The sequence below is a fragment of the Amblyomma mixtum genome, chromosome 8 (genome assembly GCF_055824585.1).
Source record: "Amblyomma mixtum isolate Tamu chromosome 8, ASM5582458v1, whole genome shotgun sequence".
Taxonomy (NCBI): domain Eukaryota; kingdom Metazoa; phylum Arthropoda; class Arachnida; order Ixodida; family Ixodidae; genus Amblyomma; species Amblyomma mixtum.
The window spans coordinates 22409726-22432780 of NC_143019.1; the positions used below are offsets into that span (position 1 = coordinate 22409726).

Below are 23055 nucleotides of genomic sequence, written 5' to 3' on the forward strand. Positions count from 1 at the left end.
TCCTTAAGGGTAACGGAGTGGATTCCAAGAGAAGGCAAGCGTAGCAGGGGACGGCAGAAAGTTATAATTGGGCGAATGAGATTAAGATGTTTGCGGGGATACGGTGGCCGCAACTGGCGAAATACAGGGTTAATTGGAGAGGCATGGGAGAGGCCTTTGTCCTGAAGTGGGCGTAGTCAGCCTGATGATGATGATCTTTATCAACATCCACCACTTCACAGATCATCACGCGAAAGGAAGGAGAGACTGTACCGTGTCTGTCCGAAAGCTGCCACACGCCTCGCACGGCATAAAGGATTTGTCCCGCGCTTACAATGAACAGGAAAACACACACACACACACACACACACACACACACACACACACACACACACACACACACACGCACACACGCACGCACACACGCACACACGCACACACACACACACGCACACACACACACAGCGCTGGGGTCTATACGGCAAGACAAAGAACGCGACATCTGACGCAACGTTCGCCGCTCCCCCTGCAGGAAGCCCGCGTGCCGGTCGAGATTAGAGAGCACAGCGGCGGATTCTGTTTCCTCGAACTCCAAGCAAATTTCCCGTCGAACAAGGTCTTCCGCGAAAGCGTCCTGCCCATTCAGAGGAGAGCTGAAACGTAGGGGCGACGAATAACGGGTGTCGTGTCACGCTGGCACAGAACAGTTTCCGCGCGTTTTCACTCTCTGTTTACTCCCTGTACTTTCGAGGTGCTTTACGTTTTGTATTTTGCAGACAGTGTGCATAGCTCTTCCTTGTCATTTCTCGATATCGATCCACTCTGTGCTTCACCTCGCTATCTTCATCCTGTCCCTTTCATTTCAGCCGGCCGCCCCTTATAAAAATGGTCTATAGACTGTCTATGGACTTCTTGTAGACTCTATTGCCTTGCTATAGAAATTTCTTATTGTCTGTCCATAGTCTAGAGACATTCTGTAGATAAAAGGCTACTAAAAGTATATGGTCACATATCTTTACATTCTCGATAGACTGTCCATAGGATTTGTATTGCCTGTTGACTATACTCTAGGATTTGTCTATACGCAGTCTACAGACTGTATAGACAAAAGTCTATGGGTAGTCTACAGACTGTCTAAAGAAATTTTCATAAGGATCAGCTCCCAACATTCCTCCGTTCCCTTACGGCGCGGTTGGGGCGACCACCAAGACGTGAGACAATTGTCGTGCCGTCTTCTTCCCTTAAAAACACTTTTCATTTTTTTTCGAACGCGCACGTTGGTCTGACCGCAAGGCAGGCATACAGCTAAGATGGAAAGAAGCGGAAACGACACAGCCTCAAAACAACGCAGTGTCTGGCTACCCGCAGAACACGAGAGGCTGTCACACATCCTTCAGAACGGCAACAGTGTTTCCCCTGTTGACGGAAACGTCAACGAACTTGACGACGACGCGGAATCACCACCGCAGCGCTCCCCCGCTCTCTCTCACTGCTGTATCGCCGTCGAAACGGACGCGAAAAAAAAAAGACGGAAAAAGAAAAACAACAATCAGCTCTGAGTGTTTTGTCGTTTGGTGGGCGCGCGCAGAAAAGAACAAAAAAGAAAAGTACGAAAGACGGCCACGTGCGTCGTCATCGTCGTCGCTGAGCCACCAACACGGCCGCGGCAAACCACGCGGAGTCGTTAACGGCGACGAGACTCGCGACGGCGAAATACGAGCCGGGCCGCGAGTCTCGGATTCCGTTTCACGGAGCAGCCTCGTCAGCAGCAGCGGGGCGGGGGAGACCGCACGGGAAAAACAGTAAAGAAAGAATGAGTGCGAATGAAACGGAAAAGTAAACAAGCGGCGAAGAAAGAAGAATACGCCACCCACACGATGCAAAGAAGATGGTCGTCGGAGCAACCCCCCCCCCCCTCTTCCTATTTCGATAACAAGAAACGAGGAAACCGCTCCAATATCTCGAACAAAGGAAAGAAGGAAGGCTGAAGAAAGATCAAATCTCTCTCTCTGTCTCTGTGTGTGTGTGGTCATTATTTCAGCCGTAGGGAAGGGTAGTATTCGTTAAAGAGTGAGTAATGCGTAGGGAGAGATTGAGGTGGAGAGACAGATACATATACAGGGATATGGAGAGATGAAGATAAAGAGTTTGAAGACGAAGGGCAGCAGACGACGCAGCAGACGAACTCTCGCGGCGCGCCGGCAAGCAGACGCCATTTTGGGCGAGGCCACGCGAATGAAGCAGCGGCACAACAGACGACGCACGAGAGAAACAGAAAACACGACGCGGAGACCGCTAGCAGACGACGTATCAATTCACAACGCCACCACACACATGCCCTCTCTCTCTCTCTCTTACTCTGTCGGGGAGGTCTGTCGCAGTGTCAAGTGTCACTCACACGTGGTGCTACTCTTTACTTTTTTTTGTGTGTGTAGGCGGACAGTTCTGTATCTGAACGCGCTTTTTAATCGCCTAGCTTTTTCTCTTTGCGTAGACTGTCGCGGGCTTTGTTTTCTTCCTGGTCTGGCGTAGGCGCGTGCAGACTTTCGCGAGCGTTTGTTCGCGACAGTGTGTAGCGTCAATGGGGAAAGGGAAAAAAGAAAACAAATACAAGAAAGCCCGCTTCAAGAGAAATATTCATTCAAAGTGCTCAGTCCCTTACACTAAGGTCAAACAGGCTGGGCAACGCCATTCTCTTTGGACGACAGGTGATGAGGCCAAGGACTTTTCGTCATAGGAGTGCCAAGTCTGTCTACCTCAAAAAGAAAAAAAAAGGACACTTCGGGACGCTATGTAATAATGGAAGTATTGTCTGTTAACAACACTCCAATTAACCGGCTCTATATCTTTTTCTACTTTCAATTTCACAAATAATATGCCCTTCCCGTTTTATTTATACGTGCTCAGTTCACGCTGACCTCACGAATCTAAACAACCGTCACACCAAGGAAATACGAATTTTTACGTTTATTTCCCATACTCACATCGTTCTACCTCTATCCGCCATATTTGACCGTGACGTCATCATTGGCACGCAGCAGGTGGTTGTTTCTACAATGCTATTGTAGATGGCGCTACAAGTCTCAATTCGAGATTTGCTGTTGTGTAAGTAATGCCACAGATGGCGCTGTGACCTCAGGGTGGTAGCAGACCCCACGAAATTTCGAAACGTGATGAGTAAGAGCTAACGCTCTCAAAAACGAAGTGACTTTGCCCCGTCAAAGCACCCTCCCCCCCCCCTTCAAGCCAATGGCATCGGACGAAAGGGCACAGTCCTCTCCCTCTATGGTTGGGGATAGTCTTCCCGTCCATTGTCACGCCGCTTCCTGCATAGTCACATTAGCAGGTTCAAGGGAATCGGCCGACGCCATTGGCTGGAAGGGGGACTCTATGACGGGAAAAAAGCCGCTTTGTGTTGGTTTGCACCCGATTATACTACTACTACTACTACTACTACTGCCACCACCTTTCTTCTCTGCTCCAAATGCCCTTGCAAAGTAAGGCGTTCTACCCGCCGCGGTGGCGTAGTGGCTATGCGGTTCGCATGCTGGTATGGAGGTATATCACCATCCGAAAGAAAGAAAGAAAGAAAGAAAGAAAGAAAGAAAGAAAGAAAGAAAGAAAGAAAAGTTGTGGGGTATGTCCCTAAGCCACGCCATTTTGTTCATAAAATTCACGCCACACGCGTGACGCAGAACGAGAGACCCACCGCGGGCGGCGCAACCTAAACTTGCGGTGCATTGCCAGCAGGGATCACGCCTCACGTGCGCCGACGTCGACGCCGCCACCGCCATGCGACCGGCGCTGCCGTCGCCTCCGCGTTTTCGTGGAAACGTGTCTCGCGCACACGCCCACCCAAAACGAGCGAGCGAAGACGAGAGAACGAAGAGGAGGAGGAAAGGGAAAACCAAGCACGCTCGCGTCCACCTCCGCCCGCAGCGGACGCCGCCGCGCGCAACTGTTGAGGCGAATAGACAGAAGAGGGGGAAAAAATGGCGCGAAATGAAGATCCAAATAAACAAAAAAGGGTAATATAGCAGAGAGAGAGAGATTGGATAGACAGATGAAGGGGGGAAAGGGCGAGTTAGGGAGAGGTTGACGCGCGGGGTAAACCACGCTAGCAGTCGCTCTTCTTTTTGCGCCGGAACTACTGAAGAGAAGGAGGGGAAATGAAGAAGGAAGAACGCGTGGATGGAAAGAGGGGGGAGGCGGCAGGGCGGCAGCATCTCTCGCGATGCTTTCCCCCTCGCAACTCTACCAAAGAGAGAAAAGAAGAAAAAAAAAAGCCGAGAGAGCACGCGAGCAGCAGATTCATGGTCGAAACGACCAAACTCTTCTCCCTTCGCCGCCGCTCCAATTCTAGAGAGCTCCGTGGCCTCCTCCGCTTCCTCGGCTGTGCGAGAGAGCTCGGGGTGTACACCTTCTTCGCCTCCGCACCCGATTATTGATCTGGCACCTCCGGAGCGCCGGGAGGGGACCCAAGTAAGCTCGGTGACGGAGTCAGAAGTAGATAGAAGGGCGAGGGCGCAGGAAGAAAGATGAGGGCAGGATGAGAACGTGGGGCGAGGAGGTTGGTGGCGATGAGAAACTATCGCGAGACTCTTTAAATACCCGGCCGCGGTCCTGACTCTCGCTCGAAGTGTACTCACTACTCGTAGTAGCAGCGGGTTTCTGCGAGGGCAAGTTGGAAAAAAAGGTAAGCAAAGGCTGGCGTCTCTGCATAGAGCTGAACTATGCGCATTGTCGGAAATAAAATAATGCTCGCTTTAGATTTCCCGTTAGTCTTCTAAGACACGGTACGCTCCAGTTACTCACTGATCTTTTTTCTTTCTTCGTTGTTTGTTACGGGACTGTTTGCTGTACATAACGAGTTACTGCTCTGGAAGAGCTTTCAATTCATTGATACCTTTTATATTCGAGATTTCGTAGCTGCTGCTAAACGCTCGTAAGAAACGTTTTGAGTGGGGAATCACAAAGGTAGCTGCTCTGAAAGGCAGTCACAAAAAGCAAATAATCAGGTCCCGTAGCTAATCAAAAGAAGCGAATAATTAGGCACATTTCATGAGTTGACGCCTGTCCTCCGAAAAGGTACAGTCGGGGACAAAAGTCTATGGACCACGTGTTCTTCAAGCGAAGCCGATAGCTCTGCTATTAGCCGGCGGCTGGAGAGCGCACTTGTAGAGGTGAAGGTCAAAATTTTGTTCTTTCATCTACACAAGTGTGGTCTCCAGCCGGCGGCTAATAGCAGAGCCATCGGCTTCGCTTGAAGAACACGTGGTCCATAGACTTTTGTCCCCGACTGTACCTTTTCGAAAGGTACGTTTCCGAGCCCGTCAAGTAGAATAAACCTGTCATCTCACGTTTGGACGCTGGAAGCTTTCAGGCATTCTTACTGCCTCGTAAACACGTCCCTCAAGGGGTACCTCCAGTTCTACGCCTGCCTTGCCGTACTATGTACACGTTCCCATCTCGTGGTCAATCAGCCCACGGCGCGATTACAACACACCGGCGCCAATGCTACTTCCGAAGTCATCCTAATGGCATCCTGACCAGTACGGAGCCCCGCCCGCGAGAGTAAACACTGACGCGATCCCAACGTCACGCTTCGCTAACAATCAGTCACACCCAAGCGCGATTCGGGGAAGGAACCGCCCACTGACGCCGTCTAGTGCCACCGAGCGGAGGCTTTCGCAGAACTCTAGTAGGAGAGCTCCCGCGTGTGATGATGGATTACACGCAAGAAAAGAATTCAAATTCATTTCTGCGGTGTACCACGGTAGTGGCGGGTGCTTGCGGTGAGCGACACTTCGACTCTTCGAGGTGACTCTACTAAAGTGTTTCCTGTCCATCTATGTTTCTTTTTTTTTGTTTTTGTTTTGTTTTCAAGGGGCTGCTTTACGGTCTAGCACAGTGGCTCGATTCTCTCCGGCGGAATTGCGTGTCATTTGGTTACCGCTTATGAGCTCAAAAGTATACCGCTGGCTCTGACTCTGCGTGAAAAAAAAAAAAAAGTGTTTTGACAAAATTTCTGTTCCGAGACGAACTTTTCATTTTTTTTTTTTTTACGACAGATTGAACAAGCATTTCTTCAGGGGGTTTTTCAGTCCAGAACTGGTGTAAGACGCCCCATTACAGTGTGCCGAGAAACGCTTTTTTTCTGCGTAGCCTGGGAAGATAGTCGAAAATGACAGGAGCTCTAAAGAATTTCCGCCCGGAAGACCGGGAAACAGGTTTTCAACTGGGGGCACACCAAAGTGGCTACAAAAACAAAAAAATTTACCTTTTTCGCGATTCGCGTGCCTCGCAGTGAACTTTTTTTGACGCCGGGTGAAGTACAGCCTTTGTCGATAGTAACCAGGCTGCATGGTTTGTTTCTAGCTCGTACAGTGGAGCCCTTACAGCTTCCCTGGAGCTGAAATGGTCGTTAAAGGTAAAGACTGGGGGCCTTCTTACCTTCCAACCAACACCTTTTGATCGCTAGGAAAGCCACACGGGCTCCACTATACAAGCGAGAAGCAAACCATGCAGCCTGTTTACTTTTGACAAAGACGGTACACACCGCACCATGAAACGGGACAGAGCAACGAATATGCTCTCAACTCTTCTTGTCATACAAAAGAGAATTAGAATAAAATTGGAATCGTCCCTGGAGCGTGTACGATACGCACCATATGGCATACAGCAGTACCAGGCACACGGCAAAACAGCACGCCAGATTCCCAGCCTGCTTATAATAGATCAACACTGCAGCACTCTACACAAAAAGGAGGAAAAAAGGAGTATGCAGCCATTCGCGCGGAGGGGCTTGGGAAAGGGAGGTCGCAAGCTGTTCGTTATTTCGAACAATTCGCTACAGCGCTAAAACCAATGGCTGCACGTGGGAAACAGTCAGGATATCTGCGATAGGAAGCGACAAACAGCGGGTCGCCAGTTCGGGTGTGGACTTGAACTCGGTTAAACTTGGAAACTCAACACCACCCTACACGTACCATAAAAACAGAGCCGTTAACACTTTTTTTAACGACATTCCTCACTATTTCTTACACACCTACAACATTCGACTTCGGCCTCAGACATCCCCCCTCCCCAACACACACACATACAACAAACGACTACGAGACGTCCGCCACCAGAATCTCGTTATCTGAACCAGAAATCGAAGCAAAGATAAGGAGAGCTCGGACGGGTCAGAACCGGGACCCTTCGGACAGCCTCGTACTTTTATTGTACCGGACGTACGGCTTATCGTCCCTCTCGTGGTGTCTCGGACCGTCCAGCTGAGGTCCCACGCGCGTACGACGGGCTCCAAAAGCCTCTCCGAGCGCACGGCAAAACCGTCCCTTCTTCGCGGCTACACATAACGAATGCGGGGCGTTTTAAAAGGACCACCGAGTGCCACACCACCCCATTTTTTTTTTCTGTTAATAATACTCGAACGTTTGGTTGTCCTGGTTTTTTCCCTGTTGACGTTCGCTCATCAGCAAACCACTCATTAACTTGGAATTTCCTTTTCCCAGACCACCCGGTTCAAACTCGTGACGTCAGCGATGACGTCTACTGCCTTGGGGGGGGGGGGGGGGGGGGGCGACACCGCAAGCACGGGCGGGTAATGACGGCTGGAGGGGTGCGGTCTAACCTGAGAGATCCATCACTAGAAAGAAAAAAAACAACAAGCGAATGCACTCAACACTGTCAAAGCTTATTTGCGAAAGAGCAAACATCCTGTGGAGGCGGCGATATGAGTCAAGCTTTCAGGTCCCTTTCTACAGCCTGTTAAATAAGCTCAGTCTACAGCGAAATTAGCCTCTTCGTCGTTCGGACGCGGTAGTAAATCGTTATATATGCCACCCTTCAAGACACAGGGGCTGTATATCTGTGCCTGTTAGTCGCTGAATCCCACGTTGTCTACTGCTTACGATGCAGCTAGCCTACGGACAAGTTGCACGCGGGTCGGGGCACCGGCGAGGTCACCGCTGGTACGAGGCAGAAAAGCCGAGAAAAAAAAATGACGAAAAAAAAAACACACCGAAACAAAATAACAGAAAAAAAAGGGGAGGGGGGCGGAGACGGCGAGGACAGTGCGCGAGAATTGCGGAAGAACTTGGCCAGCTAGCCGCAGCAGTTTTTCCTCAAGTCTTAATTCGTCTCGGGTTCGTTCAGCCGCGAAAAAAAAAATAATAAAGAAAAAGCTGTACAGCGTAGCGCACTTCGCTCAAGAATGAAGTAGTATGCCCCCCCCCCCCCCCCCCCTTCCCTTCCACCTTCCTTCTCCGTTCACAGTCCCAACTTCCTCCAACGTGTCTTCCTCGTACTGAATGGCCGTTGTGACCTGCGCGTATTTCTCTTTTTTTTCTCTCTCTCTCTCTAGCTTTCGAAAGTGCAAAGGAAAGTTTCCGAGGAACGTTTCTTCCACTGAGGGAGACGAGTAGAGATCGGACTTCGGAGAAGGAAAAAGTGTGTGTGTGTGTGTGTGTGTGTGTGTGTAGGGGGGGGGGGGGGAGGTGGCGGCGTACGAGACGCGTAGAGATCGGACTTCGGAGGAGAAAAAAAAAGAGCAGCCAGGCCAGCGCACGCCCCCGTCTTGCCACCACGCATGAGCCCGAGGACGATTCTCTTTGGAAGTGGATGGTGTCGTTTGGCTTGAACGTTCCCCCTCGCGTTTTCGTCGAAGCCGGAAGAAGAGCCGTGTTGTGAGCGGGGGTGGTATTGTTTGGTTTTATAACCCAGCGGACGATGCTTTGTTTTTTTTTTTCATTCACATAACTGCATTTCATACGTTATATAAGGCCGATTCACACGACGGTCCGTTCGCCCGCGGCTCGCGGATCACGTGTTCATACGTCACAAAAAAACTCGTCTGCGATCCGATGACGGACCAAAGGAGCAGACGATGCACTGGGTGTACCACAGTTGCCAGGTTATTTTAAAGCGTTTGGCAACGCTGGTCGAACTGGGTTTTCCATCCCGACCCATGACTGTGCGATTGAATGAACTGCAGAGGGAGTCCTGCGCAACGGGTTAGGCCCTTTGTCCAATTCCTCAATGGTCTGGGGCCATCTTGCTAGCCCAGTTGCCAGAGCTCCTCTCAATGTGGTGACGCATGAACACGTGATGCACGGACCGCGCGCGGCGAACGGACCGTCGTGTGAATCGGCCTTATCCGGCCGTAGTGAGCTGCAACCTGAAACTACCGCCTTTGCCCAGACCTCGTTGATGGCACAAGCACGGCAGGGAGGAGAGATCGAGCGGCCGTGGCACAAGCTTCGATACTCTGCTTCGAAGCCCGGCTGCTACCCTCGCGGGCACTTCGCGGAGGTTGGCGGACGGTGGCGCGCCCCTGTGAGCAGATTATACGTTACAGAGGGTTAGAAAAGAAAAAAAAAAGTAAAGAGAACAGTCTCCCTGCCTGCTCTGAGCAGGACAAAGAGTAGAATGGGCAGGGAAAGAGAACTAAAAAGGAAAATGCCAGCCGGCTTTCTGTACCGCGCTGAAACTTTTGTTTCTCCTATACATTCGTGTTTTAGACAGCGCCGATCATTTCAAATGAACGACCGCAGGTGGCGTGACAATCTGCTAACCTCCGTATTGTGTCATTCTGAGCGGTCAATTTTTTTAGATGACGTAATTGAAACGTCCGGAGGAATTGCTGCTCTGGAACAACGCCGAACACAAAGAGGTCACGCTGTTCAGTTCCGTCCCGGAGAGACAACTTTGGGTAGCGGCACGAGCCATAGTGGTCACAGAGTACCATGAAGGCCATCTCACAGGTCTGACCCCCCCGATAACCTAATCAAGACTGTTCGGGCGGACGGCATAAATTTTCACCAGCACCTATCAGAGCCCACTAAGCAACCTCATCCAAGGACGTACTCGTATATGGACTCATATGGACAGTACACATCCGTACTACCTTCGCGGAGCATTCAAAAAGGGCGTCTCGGCTGCTCCGTTCCTAAAAACTCGCGCTCCGCGTCTGCTGCTCAGCTGAGGTCGTTCGCGGAGGCGGGAGTGACAAAGGACGTCTCAGTCCTCACTTCTGAGAAGGTTACGTCATTTCCCGCCGCTCTTGGCCGCCGTCCACCGGGGCTTATCCCGCGGCCAGAGAAAGAAGGAAACAGCCACGGCGCGGAACCCCCCCCCCCCCCCTCCCTGCCCTCATTCATGGGTTGCGCAGGCAACGACACATTGCGCAGCGGTAGCGACTCAGCGAGCATGCTCCTAGCGAGCGCGCGGAGTCAGTACACCGAGTTTTAAAGAGAAAGTGACGGCCATGGTAGCGGGCACACCGTATACACTCTTGCCATCGCGTCCTTGCGGGCACGGGCTCGTCCTGCACTCCAGATGCGGCAAGACCGTAACACTAAAGCGGCGCAGCCTTTTTTGCGTACCGCCTTCATCTCTACTCCGTATTCCCTTCCCGTCCACAGCAACAAGCAATGAAGTGGACCACAGAGGTTGGCAGAACCCCAGGAGGTCCAAAGCCCTCCACAGCGCACGTCCGTCCAGCTCCGAAAAACTAAGCCCCCTATACCATACCATGCACTCTAAACACGAATACACCTATATGGGTGTAAAAAGGAAGTAAGTACTCCTCTAGCGCACATCTTTTCATAAAAGGGTGTTCACTAGAGGACAGTTTACTCCATTTTTAGGTCCTTTGCGTTTAGAGCGTGCCATACCATACCATACAGTACGGTACCATATCATGGATTATTATAATTATTTGATCTTAACGGCGCGAGGGGAGCATGGCCACGCAGAACCATGCCTAACAGTCTTCGGTTTGCCAGAGGAGGGCTAAAGGATACATTCCCCCCCACCCCAAGCATTTCACCCCGGAGCCACGGAAATGCTTGCACCCTTCAGCATAGCCGGTGGGTACACCCTGCGTAGGTGTGGGGGTCGAACCCCGAACCCCCCTCGTACGGACCGGATGCTCAAACCACTACAGGCCACCACTCACTACCATACCATGTCACTCTCCCACTCTCTGCCTGCTGCGCCGTTCGCATCCTCTGCGGAATGATCGCTCCTGTAGTGTCCCCTCGTATCCGTCGCGCCGTAAAAATGCGCAGCTCGCTGACATGCCGTAAATCAGATGCGTCGTCGTTCTCTGGCGTGCACACGGGGTTAATTTGTTCTTGCGAGCTTTTTTTTTTTTTCACGGCATTCTCTGCGCGATCCCTGCAGAGTCACGCTTCCTGTAATTCGGTGTTCAGTTTCCGCCCTGTCGAGTTGAATTTTGCTGTGCCCCACTGACTTCAATACTGGCGGAAAGCGCGGCAATGAAAATCAGATGCCAGGCTCTTGCCTCCCTAGTCATCGTCCTTAGTGCCCCCTCCCCCCCACAAAAAAAGAGAGGAATTTTGTCTTACTTCCCTGGGTCTCTTTCCAGCTTATTTAACTCTTTGTCACGCCAAACCACACAAAGGTCGACCACAAGCCCGAAAAAAAAAATCTGGCTAATAAACACATTTAGTTCCAGCGGTTTCCTTCAGTGGTCCACGTGCTCATAATAAGCTCAGCGAAGAGAAGGCGACACGCAGGCGCCAGTTCCAGTTCCCTTACTTGCCTATCAACAAAGCAAAATTCATCCCACCGATTATGAGGCTAGACGTCCACACTACGGGGATAGGGCTGCGTTAGACCAGAAACATCTATTGTTAAATCAAAATAGAGACGAAATCTGCTAAGTGGGGTGTCCTTATTTCAGGACACCAACGGCCATGGCTGTTTCTCTTGCTTGGGACACCGGATTACGCTGGATCGTCAGGTCAGAGCTGGACACAGCAGCCCCCCACTGCTCCTTCGTGTAGTGTGCTTGTAGGCTGTCCGGTCTTTATCCCCTGCAGCCCCACGTGACCTGGTACGCTGTGAGTCTCTCGTCACACCACGGTCATTCGTGTTTGCAGCATTCAATGAAGGGTGTTGGTTTGGAGTTTGCCTCCAGTCCCTAGCCTCCTGTGCTCTCAGCCCCTTGTGTTGTTGGGAGTTCAAGCACTGACCACGTTACGTTACGTTATTCCACACCACGTGTGCCTGCCAACGTAGTAACCCTTCAGTGGCTTCACACTAAAGTCCCACATTGGAGCAGCGGGCGGCGGCCTTGTAAAAAGCGCGGTCCTGGTGGATCAAGTCGCAGCATCTTTACAGAACGAGCCTGTCACAGCGGCGGCTTTCCGACTGTAGACAGCCATTACGGATGAGAGTACCTGGAGGAACCGCGACCGCCGCTGTGATCATCATCGCCACAACAACCACCATCAGCTGAGCGCAGTCCATCAAGACCCCCTCCCCCAAAGACGTCCAACCAAGGACGGAGGAAAAAAAAGATAGGACAGGCTGTGACGTAACTTTATGCGCACCCCTTAAGTGCAACCACAACGTCGTTTCTGGCCGCTGCAAACAACGTCCGGACAAGGTGGCTCCGTAAAACTTCGACCACACTTTTCTAGAAACATTCTACAGTGTTTCAAAAGCTCTAGAGCCTCGATCGTATTCCTTCCCTTGGTCTCAGCCGGTTACGCTTCCCTCCTCTCAGTATCTACTTTTCCTGAAACTTTTGACAGAGCGCCGGTTACCAGTTCTGCGCATGTCAAGTATACGGTGCTGAACATAGTGCAAGTACACAGCGGGGAGCCCCATTGATCAATATTTCGACTGACAGCTACGATGCACAGCTTTTTGTTTCCTCGGCTCCTTCGACGAGCTCGCATCGCGCCTGTTCGCGAAGTGACCTCGGACCCCGTCTCGTGCGTTACGCGTAGCAGGCAGGCAGGATGCGTTCGCAGTCGTACGTTTTCTTCGCCTTTGCGTCCCGTCTACGACGCGCAGCTCTCCCGGTGCAGCGGTGTCGCGGTCAACCCCTCTTCTACCCTCTCCCCCTCCTTCTAAATAAACACTTCTCTCCTCTCCCTCACCACCGCCGCCAACGGAGTGACGCGAAACCATTGAGCCGTTTCAGCGCCGGCGCGCAGGCAGGCCTTTCGGTGGCGGCGTCGCGACAAGTCCCATCCCACACGAGTCGGGTGACTCACGCCGTTGGCGCGAAGGAACAGGGAGAGAAAGCAAGAGAGAGAGAGAGGGCGGAGGAGGGGTGCCCCAGAGAGAACGGAAGGGAAGGTGAGCGATGCACCCACCACCGAACAGCACAGCTGGAGTCTGCGCCCGCCGACTGAGCCCTATTCTAAAGGACCCAAGGTGTGGCGAGGCGCCATGCTTTCTCAAAGTGTCGGCGGAGGGGTGTTTTGTCCGACCGCTCGCTCGTCGCACACTGTGTTCAAGCTGCGGGATATACAACAACAAAAAAGAAAGCGGGCGCCCCAATCGAAATGCGCGACAGAATTTTCTGCAGAATGGAAAGCTGGGCTAGGTGTAGGTTGCTCATGATGAAAATTTGTGGGCGCGAACAAACAAAAGACAGCGAAGAAACCACACGAAACAAGAGATCAGAGAAACAAGGCGCTTGTCCTGTGGTTTCTTCTCTGTCTTTTGTTTGTTCGCGCCCACAAATTTTCATCATGAACAGAATTTTCTGTCGTATTTCTGTCGTGCGACAGAGCCTCGTATTTCTATCGCGCGACACATCTCTGTGTCGTGCGACAAGGGTTCTTGTCGTGCGACAGAGCCTCGTGTCGTAGGTTCTGTCGCACGACAAAGATGTTTGTAATGGGGCGGTTCGGGACGGTGTAGCGATGACGACGACAGAATCAAAGAACGGGACGCCACCGGCTCCTTCCGCTCTTCGGCTACGCCACGCCGCCTGCGCTTTTTCCTTGAGGGCGCATCTTCAGTTTCGGTCAGCACAGGGCGTGACCACCCCTCGGCGTAACGAAGGCGTATTCTGGGGCCATATTTCGCAACATTCAACTTCATATTCACTTCGTTTGATCGTGACGTCAATCGTGACGAAAGCAACAACGAGGCGCGGGTCTGCAAGGGTCGGGGCGGTCGTGGAGCGCGTTTGCTCGAGCAAGTGGCATCAACGGCGCGTTTAAACCCGTCACGATCGGCGTGACGTCATCCCCTACGAGCTATGTCACCGGAAGCAATCGACCAATGGCAGACAGAGGATCGAATGAGATGAATACAAAATTAAACATTGCAAAACACGTCTCCCGCGACTACATCGCGTTAGTAGTGCCATAACATCTTCATTCTAGCTGACGCGGCCCCGCCTGGAAGCAGTAACCGTAAGCGTGACCTCACAAAGACCGAAAGGACAGACGGAGCTATCGCACTGCAGCAATGGAGAGAGAAATGCTGAATTACGATTCATCCACGGTCTTGCGCTATACTGAAGTGCAGGATTTTTGGACATCAGTTTTAATTGTGAGGTAGCTGCGGAACATTGTAAGGTACTGTTACGGAAATATTTAAGCTAATGGTCCATTCTTCCGATCCGTAGCGAAATCTTCCTTTTAAAAGTTTGTGAATCGCTGGCACTGAGTAGTTAAAGACTGTCGCAGAAAATTAATGGGGACCGTTTTTGACGATGGCAACAACGTTAGTTGCAAAAAAAAAAGAAAAAGAAAGCAAGCCTGCTGAAGGGAGATCTGAGCATACATTGATCGTTACAGCGAAACCTTACGATGTGCGAAAGAAAATAAATCCATAAACTCTTTCCCGTTGAAAAATTCGCTTGTTCAGGATTTCCGAGTATGCGAACAGCTGACCCAGCCAGTCAGTTCGGGCTGGTGCTGTTGTCCGCTGAAGCTGAGATAAGGCTGTAAGAGCGCGGAATGTGCATACACAGGATGCAGATCCTTGCAGGAGCCATTATCGGCGCTCACACCACCTCCGACTTCCCTGTAGGAGCGAAACTAATCAGCTCCTGCCGCCGCTTTGAGAAACGCCAACCAGGGCTTTGTCCTTCTACATCGGAATGGGACAATCTCAGGAAGTTCCGCGCTCGGCTACGTCATCGTGACGTGGAAAGGCTATCGCCTTACATAGTGAGCGGTGACTCATGTGAAATATACAAGACCTACTGAACTACAGACCTGCACAAATGGCCCTTCTCCAGCGCGCATGTTCTAGTTCATGCCTTTTGCCGCTAGGACAGAAACAATACGTGCGGCGTGGCGCTAATATATACCTGTTGAGAAAATGGCCTCCTCCATCATTTTGTTTCAAAGAGGGCAGTTTTGTCGTTCGTCCACGTAATCATTATCATCCATTTATCTATGCTAGGCACGGTAGTGCTGACGAAAAGAAAGGGGACAGAAAGGAAAACGTTTTTTATACTCTTCGAGAGCAAAAAAAGGTCGTTATTATAGCTATTTTCAATGCTGGTGTTAAGATAGCAGAGAAAGACAAAACAAATGTATTAAATAGCGTGCACAAAATTGCAAACGATGATGATGATCATAGCAGACGAACAGGTAAACCGAGCGCCCTCAACGGCCAAAAAGCTAACGAATGTTGGCGCACTCTGCTCCATAGGACCCCGCCGTATGTGCAGGTCTGTAGTTCAGTAGGTCTTGGAAATATACCTCGTTCTCTTTGCTTTTGTTGCGAAAGCAACACTACGTGAGTCGCCGAGCCATTTTGCGGAGCCGAGGAAAGGACATACTGCGCATGCGCGAGGAGCAGTGACGTCCATTCTTCCGATCCGCAGCCAAATCTTCCTTTTAAAAGTTTGTGAATCGCTGGCACCGAGTAGTTACGACTGCCACAGAAAACCAATGGGGATCATTTTTGACGATAGCAAGAACGCTAGTAGCAAAAAAAAAAAAAAGAAGCCTGCTGAAGGGAGATTGGTGCCATTGGTCGCTTGCTTCCGATGACGTAGCTCGTAGGGGTGACGTCACGCCGATCGTGACAGGTTTAAACGCGCCGTTGATGTCACTTGCTCGAGCAAACGCGCTCCACGACCGCCCCGACCCTTGCAGACCGACGCCTCGTCGTTGCTTTCGTCACAGTCCCCCCCCCCCCCCCCCTTGTCACGGACCCCCCTTCCAACCAATGGCGCCGGCCTATTCTTATGAGCCTGCTGGCGTGACAATGCAGGGAGGTGAATATCTCCGCTAGCAGGTTCATAAGAATCGGCCCAGGCCATTGGCTGAAAAGGGGGCCTTTTGACGGGGAAGAAAATCCACTATGTGCTTGAGTTGTATCCAACTAGAGCATGTTTACCCCCCCCCCCCCCCCCCCCACCCCTCACCTTAAAGCATTTCGTCCCGGAAAATCCTAGCACCAGGCGAGGGTGTCAAGCTTGTAACCATCGGGAAAGCCGTTGGGTACCGGGTAAAGATATACTGGCAACAGATCCCCGCACCTCCACCAAACGAACCGGATGCGCAAACCACTACAACGCATGCCACCGATGCAGTCGGCTCTCCTCGAAGGAACGCGAAGAGACGCACACACGGCGATTGCCCTCCTCCTCCGCCCAACCTCTCTCCATCCGCTTATCGCGCTCGGTAAACAGGGGCCGGCACGGGACGACACGACGACTCCCGGTGTTTTGCGATCACGCCGCCACCACCACACCCCGGGAAACCTCGTGCTAGACGACGACTTCGGCGGATGCCCGGCTGGCTGGATCGCTCTCGTCTAGCTTCGGAGGCGGAGGGGCAGGGCGAGCGTGATTTCTGTGACGGCTTCCTGCTCTCTGGCGGGCCGCTGGTGTATGCATTTCCCATAGCCGCCTTCTCTTCCGAGGTCTCCTCCTCCGCGACCTTGGAACGGAGGAGACTGACGGCGACCGCGTGGGGAAGGGAGGGATGAGGGCTAGATGGATGGAATAGGGGGGGCTGAAGAGAGACCCGCCATGTCTGAGCGAAGCCAGAGCCTCACTGGCGGAGTCGACAGGTTTGAATTTCACCTTGGCTCCGCGGCGGCCGGAAGTGGAACGGTGTATCCTCTCAAGCGGAAGAAGATGACAAAAAAAAAACGAAGCTTAAAAGGAAAATCCCTTTAGGAGAAAAGTACAAAGAGGACTTCACCGTAGGCCTTCTCTTGTATACCCAGATGACGTCTTAACCAAGCCGTGCACACCACCTCGGGCATGTGATCTGTACAAGTCGAGTTGACCAAATGTTTAGGGGAATCCCCCAAGGTGGAATAGATTTGTAATAAGGAGTAATTACTCATTGACATCCACCCGAGCGCAGCCATACGGCTACAAAGGAAAGCTATACAGCTTTCTCAGAAACTTCGTAGTTAAAGAAAAATTCGTCCTGGTCCGGGGTTGAGTCGAGTTGTTGAGAGCGGCCCGTTTACGATTGACTTGGATAACACTGCAAGGCAGAGGTTTAGTCCATGAACGGTCTCGCAAGCATATCACCGCATAAAAGCGAGCGCCGGACCGGGGGAGATCTTGCACCCATTATAAAAGCGGTGGGTACAGGCTGCATTTGCGATCGAACCCAGCAACTCCTGAATGCGAGGCGGATCATTCACCGCATGGCGTTATTATTATTCCTAGGAGAACAACAATACAGCCACACGCGGCTATCGTTCTTGGCGCACAGCTTCACGGCATTCGTGTGAAGTGTTTGTCCAAAAATGACGCGGAGAAAGTGAAGGAATAAAAAAACGAACAAACATACAGAGCTCGGTCTCTAGCTAACACATGTGACCCAACAAGTGACATTATTGAGGAAAAAAAAACCGATGATCAGGTTTTACAAGAACAGAAAACCGCTGCGGTAGCCAACTTGGGTTGAGAATCCGCCTCGTACTTGGTAGGTCCGAGGTTCGACTCTCAGTGCCACCGTGAGTATCCACAATGCTTTCGGATACGCGCAGGCTTATCGTACTCAGAACATCATTATGAAGATCGAAACAAGCTTCTATCCCACTTCCGCCATGTTTCCCCAGAGTGCACTCTCTGCGGAGAACCGCACGCCACCCTAGACCACATCCTCTTCGGCTGCCCTGCCGATCCTCCCCCGCAGGGACAGCCCGCCATCGGTACATGGGAGGAATGGGAGGCCCTCCTTGCGTCGCAGGACCCGGACGCGCAACTTCGCTGTGTGAACCGGGGTGCCAGTGCCATGGCCCTACGTGGCCTGGACACATGCGCGTAATGTGAGGGCTGTGCGGTGGCCCTGAGACCTTGTACGGTCCAAACTCACTTGCTTAATAAAGTTTTCCATCCATCCATCCACTGTATGAAAGGAACTGCTTTCCTTTTTTCCGACTTCCACGGTCTGCTGAGCATCTACTACCGCTTTGAATACAAACACATCACGTGCGAATATAAAAGCGTTGCTGTCGGCCTAAATAAACCTTTGACTAGGCTTGTTTCCCGGTCTTGATCAAGAGATCGCACATAGCAGCGGCGCAAAAGCTATCAACAGGAAACCACGACAACAACGAATTCGCGTTACACCGAAGAACCCCCGAAAACTACACTACGTAGGCTCGAATGCACAGAAAGTGAAGAAATGCGTTCAGCCACTCCACGTAATCAAACACTATGAACATTCCACGTCTCCTACCCCACCGAAAGCCTGAGTTGTACTCTTTTGCCATTAGTAAAGAGGATTGGAAGAAAGACGACACAGGAAACGCTGAGAGACAGCAAAACCACTGAGTGCATTAGGGAAGAAACGCGGAGTAATCATGTACCAGTTGTAATCAAGAAAACAAAATGAGCATGCGTATGGTACGTATCGCGGAGACCAAAAAAAAAAACGATTAGGGTAATGGAATGCATTCCAAGAGAAGCTTAGCAGGTGGGCTGGGCTAAGATCCCGCTGTGGGCGTAGATGATGTCGATGCTGCTTCGACTGTGTAAACGCCAGGTACAGTTTCTTTACACAGCTGTGGATACAAGTACAAACTTAAAAAATGCAGCAACAAACCTTCGCAGTTTTTCGCTTGTCTCGCGTAACCAGTTGCAGCACCAATAAATCAGACCAGTCGTCCAGATCCGTAGACTACTCTTCGAAGTCAAGAGTTTGACGGAAGCCCGTCTGGTCGGGATGGGACATGACGAAAAATGAATGGCACCGACCAAAAAAGAAAGATGGAATGACGTTTCGGCTCCCGCACGGGAGCCTTGTTCACAATCTTGTTCACAGCCTTGTTCACAAGGCTGCCGCGTGGGAGCCGAAACGTCATTCCATCTTTCTTTTTTGGTCGGTGCCATTCATTTTTCGTCACGACTACTCTTCGTAATGTTAATCTAGCGAAGTGCGCGTAGTTAAGACGCAGAGAAGACAACCAACCGTAAACAAGCTATCGAACGCCTCTAATCCATACTCATGGATTCCCCTCGTCACACTGTTTCTTTTTTTAGACAATGTTCACCCATCAACTCTAACTGATCATAACAGCTGCGAAATTTCTCACTGACGATAAGTATCGAAATCCGCCTGACTGGCCCTAAATTCCGAGCTAAGCCTATATCGAAGCCATGTTTCGGTAACTACGAAGTTAACTCGTTGACAGAAGGAGAAATAATAACGGACAGAGCGTCATCATGCGCTGACCTCCAAAAATTAGGCGTCATACATTGGGGGAGTTCATAGGTGTTATGACTGAACCCCCCCCCCCCCCTTCGGTTTTACCTTGAAGAAAGGCAGCTTCAAACACCTTTCCGAGATCGCCACAGCCCGGCAATCTTACCGCACAACGAGTATCAATACAACCAAGTACAAAACTGCGCACAAAGGGGCAAAGTCCAAAAAAGCCAAGCCTGAATACACGCGTACGCGCCAACAAGACGGACCAAGAACCGAGGCGAGTGTAGGTCAGCATCTGCGCACCGGAAACGGCCCCTCACACACGCTCCCCCACCTCCCCAGCCTCCAAAACAGACGGAGGAGGAAGACAAGCGTGAAGAGAGGGAACAAGAATGAAACAGTCGCCGCGCAAAAGCAAAAACAGACAAACAAAAAAGGACCGCGTCGAACCACGGAACCAGAGAGGAAACAGCTCTCTCTCTCTCGCACGCACGCACAACAGACCGCGCGCGCCCAGCATGCAGGCTGTGGTGAATAGAGCGGCAATGCGAAGCCTACGTACGGCGCTACAACTCCCCCTCCGTATCCCTCCGCCTCATCCCCCCCCCCCCCCCCCCCCCCCAACACAACTTCACCCTCCTTTCTGGCTTAACGACCAAGGGATGCACGCAGGCGCCGCGGAAGCAGCCGACTAAAAAAAAAAGAACAATAAAGAGGTTAGCAGCAACTGTGTTAAAGTGCCAACAGTAACAGTATACAACGCGAGAGAGAGGGGAAAAAAAGTGGGAAAGAAGAGGCGAACATTAAAATGAAGAGAAAAATGTTTGTCGCGAAACAGACGTGATGCCTGTGCTCGCAGGTAGTGAGTGAGTGACTGGACGTCTCACATGTTGAAACGAACTTTGCTGTTGAGGTTATATCATGCTTGCTCGCCGGTATTGGTCGCTCTGAAGCAACAACATCGGCACCGTATGTACAGTCTTTGTCAAAAGTAACCAGGCTGCACGTTTTCCTTCTTAGTCGTATATTAAAGCTATTATGTCAGCCCTCAAGGTCTAAACCTCTGGTATGGTAAGAAGAACCCCTGTTCTGATCTTCAAAGAACTTTGAGATCTTAAGGGAAGCCTTGAGGGCTGTTATACGAATGAGAAGCAAACCATGGAGCCTGGTTACTTTTGACAAAGACTACGTGTTTGCAAGACACACACACACACACACACACACACACACACACACACACACACACACACACACACACACACACACACGCTGACGGAAGCGTCGTACACGATTATACTCAACGCGTGTTTGTTCGCTTGACCGTACCGTACGTAAAACAGGCAGGCAAGCCGCTTCTATATCACCGGTCACTTTTCATTTCATTTTTTTTTCTTTTCATACCGGCCACCGCTGTTGCCCGGGTGATTTTGTTGCAACAGACTTTCTCCCTGCTTGCTTCAAGCTTCCCGCGCCGACCAAGATTGGTTCGATCGGGCCGGGAGAAGCGGCGAATCGCGGAGGCCCATGCGCGAGCGCTTTAAAATAGAAACGTTAGTAACAATAATAAAACAAAGAAGGCAGACGCGAGCCGATCAAGGCACGGACTCTCAGCTGCCTTAAATTAAAAAGAAAGAGGCGCGCGCGCGGCAAGTGGGCGCGACAACAAACGCTAAACAGCCATTTCCGAAATGTTTCCACCCCGCGTATTTTCTCATTTCGGTCTCTGCTCGTCTCTCACCCCAGTTCGCGGAGAGCGAGAACGAACGGTTAGGCTAGGGAGAGTACGAAGACTGGGGGGCGACAAATCCAATCGTTTTCGAAGGAACGGAGAAAAAAAAAAGCTAGCTAAGCCTAACCAGCCCGGCTTCGGAGTTTTCTTCGAGACGATGAGGAGGGATTCGGCGACATGGAGTCCCCGCCGAGACAAGTGATAGGAAGGACCACGGAACAGGCGGACGGTGTGTGCGGCGACGGAGAGTCGCCAAGCTTCGCTGCTCGTAATGGTTGTGCGAAGAAAGGGGGGGGGGGGGGGGGGGTCACAGGATGAGCTTGTCTATGCGTAGGGAGATCGGCGGCTGCGAAGAGGACGCACTGAAGGCGGAGGAAATGCAGAGAGAACGAAGCACCGAGCGAGGAAAGAAAGAGGAAGAGAAAAAAAAAAAAGATCGCAAGGAGCGAACGCGAGAGAAAGAAAGAAAGGCGGCGAGAGCGAGCGAACACGACCGAAAGGAAGGGACGACGCCGCTCTCGTACGGCGAAGACGACGACGCGAACAGGCCCGAAACCGAGGCAGCAGCGACGGCGCTCCCTCCACTTCGGCGGAGAGAAAAAAAAAAGCCGATCGTGTCTGCGTTTCCGTTCGAGAAAAACTCTGGAAGCGTGCGCGAACTCCTCCGTAGAGAACACTACGACCAGAAACTGTTACCAACTCCACAAGTTGCCGGGGGTAGCTCGCGAACCGAAGTAAAAGCGTCGGCGGTGTGGTAGCACCGCGGTCGTCAGGGCGGAGGGCTCCGTTTGATTTAGCATCGCCAACCGACGATCGTAGTCGTCGGAGGATAGCGGCGGGTAACGAGAAATTGAAAAAAAAAAGAGGGGGGGGGGTGTAAACAAAAAAAGGAGAGAGTGACGAGCGATAGATACTCACTCGTGGAAGCTAGCTTCGGTCATGTTCCCTCCTCGGATGGAGTGTCATTTTGGCCGCGCGCGGGCGTCCGTCTTGCGATAATCCTCAGGTGTAGGGCGAGAGCCCCGACTTGCCCAAGCCCGAGAACAATACGTCGCCGTCACCTCCGCCGTCGTCGTGCTTCGGAGTCCTTTGCACGGCGCTCATGGACGATCGCTGCTTCTGTTGCTCAGTATAGTTTCCCTGTTCTTTCTAGTCTCCGCGGCCGCTTCGGAAACTCCGGCGACGTAAAGAGGTGATCACACGCACGGAACGAACAACACTTGGGTGGGGGGCCCGCGTTCACGGCCCGCCCGCCGCCACACACCGCACACTCCTTCACAAAGCAGCGCCAAGCCAACACCGCCGCGGCCGCACACTCCGTCCCCGACGCCGCCGACGAAAAACGCGTCTCCTCTGAGCTCGGCGCGAGCGAATGGGGAGGGGAGCGAGGCGCGCTGCATTCTGGGACGGCCGACGCCGACCGCAGCGCGCCGCGGCGCCACCGCCAAACTCCCTCCGCGCCCGGAAAAATAGTGCGCAAGTTAATCGCGTCTCGTTCCTCTAATATAACTAGTAATTCGAATCTGCCTGCGCATTAATGACGCTCGCAGTGCCTTACAGCAACGTTGAGTGACAGATTTTCAGTACCTCGTCTCGACGCGTACCTCACCGCTGTGTTTGTTTGTTGAGAAAGAGGATTCGGAGGAGGTTTTTGGGATGCTGTCAGGGTGCGGACGCTTGGGTTGGGCTGCAGGCGGAAGGCATTTCCTTTTATTTTATTTTTTTCAGCCCACCATCCTTCTTATTCCTCGTGTTTTTTTCCTGTCCTCTTCCTCGTAATTTCTGTCCCCTTAGCTCGGTATCCTCTCTTCCACTAGGGGATGCGGAATGATGGCGAGGAATTGGAGTTTGTTTCCTGGCGTTAATTTTTACCCATTTATTTCTCTTACGCAAGTGCGAGGTGCGGCCTGAATGAGGAGCGCTCATTTT

General features: G+C 51.8%; 1 protein-coding gene across 2 annotated transcripts in view; it reads right to left on the minus strand.

Moving 5' to 3' along the window:
• The window catches only part of Spred (Sprouty-related protein with EVH-1 domain), a 70533-nt gene extending 48028 nt beyond the window's left edge, over positions 1–22505 (minus strand). Inside the window, exon 1 of one of the 2 annotated variants that reach the window (XM_089556812.1) lies at positions 22045–22505. In XM_089556812.1, coding sequence (XP_089412938.1) covers positions 22045–22067 — 23 coding nt within the window. In that variant the 5' untranslated portion in view covers positions 22068–22505. The remainder of the gene's footprint in view (positions 1–22044) is intronic. The other variant, XM_089556811.1, reaches the window with a different exon arrangement.
• Positions 22506–23055: the final 550 nt, after the last annotated feature.